The sequence below is a fragment of the Penaeus monodon genome, chromosome 29 (genome assembly GCF_015228065.2).
Source record: "Penaeus monodon isolate SGIC_2016 chromosome 29, NSTDA_Pmon_1, whole genome shotgun sequence".
In the NCBI taxonomy this organism is placed as follows: Eukaryota; Metazoa; Arthropoda; class Malacostraca; order Decapoda; family Penaeidae; genus Penaeus; species Penaeus monodon.
This window is the reverse complement of record NC_051414.1, coordinates 6,746,429-6,748,209: the sequence shown is the minus strand read 5'-3', so window position 1 is coordinate 6,748,209 and position 1,781 is coordinate 6,746,429. Positions and strand designations below refer to the sequence as shown.

Here is a 1,781-nt window from a genome sequence, read left to right as displayed (position 1 = left end):
GCGGCGGCTGAGCAGCATCAACTTCAAGAAGTACGCGCGGGAGACCGTGATTCAGACGCAGTCGCCCACGTACAAACTGATTCACGGCGACGAGGACGAGCCCCCGAAGAGGGCCCGCCCCCCACCAACGTCGCCCTTCGACAAGAGCAACGAGCCTCCTCCCCCGACCACCGTGTTCGGCCGCCCCAAGCAGGCCCCTGCCCCGGCCGCGGCTCCTGCCAAGCCGCCCCAGCAGGGAGAGTCAGGTGACCTGTCGCTCGCCCAACCGTTGCATCCACACTCTTCTTTAGTTGTGTTCTTCTTTGCTCCAACCAAGCACCCATTAAGTCTCCTTCACTCCCCCCTCCCCCCGTGGCTCCGTCAGTGTGCTGCATCCGCCGTGCCGAGTGTCGAGTGGTGTGCCTTGCATGCCCACCTTCCGCCTCCACACCCTGACAGCTGAACCCGGGGAGCCGTCCGCAGGAGGCTCAGGTTCAGCCATTTTAAAGCCCCGTCTCTCTCTCGAAGGGGTAACGCGTGTGACTGCGTGTGTGAGTGTGGCAATTTTTCTCTTTTTTTTCAATCTCAAGAAATCATTATTTTCTCTCTCTGTCGTGTTCCACTTTGAGTTTTTTGTGCATGATGTGCCTGACGCCCGGTCCCCTTTTCTCTCTCTTCTCCCCTCACCCGCCTGCCACACCCACCACCCGCCCTCCTGTCGTTGGCGCGCCGCCCGACAGAGTCAACTTCATGAAGAACGAGAAGCAATACGACGGCAAGACCTCGGACGTGCTGCGGATGGTGCAGGAAATGGACAAAAATCCTGCCCCGGAAACAGAAGGTGAGGTAGCGAACCTCGCGTCTCCGGACAAGAATGTAGTCCAAGGTTATTCCTTCAAGCTCCTTCAGCAGTCCCTCCAAGGCGACCCGGAACTAGGTAGGTCTGCCAGGACACGGAAGTCATTGTTCGATCACTGAATTAGGGATCATGAGGATAACGATCTTCGGTGCATCGAGTCAAGGGAGGGCTGCGCCAAGAAAATTGGATAATTAAATTGAATCAAAGGAGGATGACGATGATATTATCCGGATCAACTTAATTCACGGGGAAACTAATTGGCTGCTAAAATGCTCGTTGATTAAGAAGAGCTTGTCACTATACTAGGAAACAAGAATCAAATCAAATTCAGTGGCCCATAACGTCAAAATACACAGGAAGCAGAATTACAGAATAATCCGTCTGTTATCCAGCTGATTGCAATTTGATTCTAGGCAACTGAACATACTAAACTTGTGAAATTACTTCTTTTGTGTATATTTTCTTTTTATCTCACATTAGATTTAGAATGAATAACTTTAACAAGGCATAACATGCATTGCGAACAGTCACTTAAATGCTAAAACATATATGGTCGAAACCTATCGATATTAAAATAATTTACTACTATTTACTGGTCTGTCAACCTGTGCATTTGCAAATCAGCTGGTCAGATGTGTACAGATCATCACAGATACAAAATCACGGATCAGATTAACCAATTTATCACAGTTAATATTAATTTAACAGGGATAGCTGTTAACACAATATGCCATGATTTTCCGAGATATTTTTAACGAAAAACATACACTTTAAATTCAAAATCAAATGACAAAATGCCTAGAGTCATGTTCCAATATTTTTAAATTCTTTCTACTGCCGTAATTATACTCTTCAAAAACAGAGTCACTGCATGTTTAATAAGCTTTTTTTATGATTTCTAATGCTCCATGCGGCACCATTATAAATTCTTGACTCTCTGTCC

General features: G+C 47.3%; 1 protein-coding gene across 1 annotated transcript in view; it reads left to right on the top strand.

Moving 5' to 3' along the window:
* LOC119591919 (PDZ and LIM domain protein Zasp-like) overlaps positions 1 to 1,781 on the top strand; it is a gene marked incomplete in the record, with an annotated part of 137,443 nt that overhangs the window by 107,509 nt on the left and 28,153 nt on the right. The window contains 1 exon segment of the mRNA XM_037940673.1: positions 16 to 245. Within this exon segment, the coding sequence (XP_037796601.1) occupies positions 16 to 245 (230 nt within the window).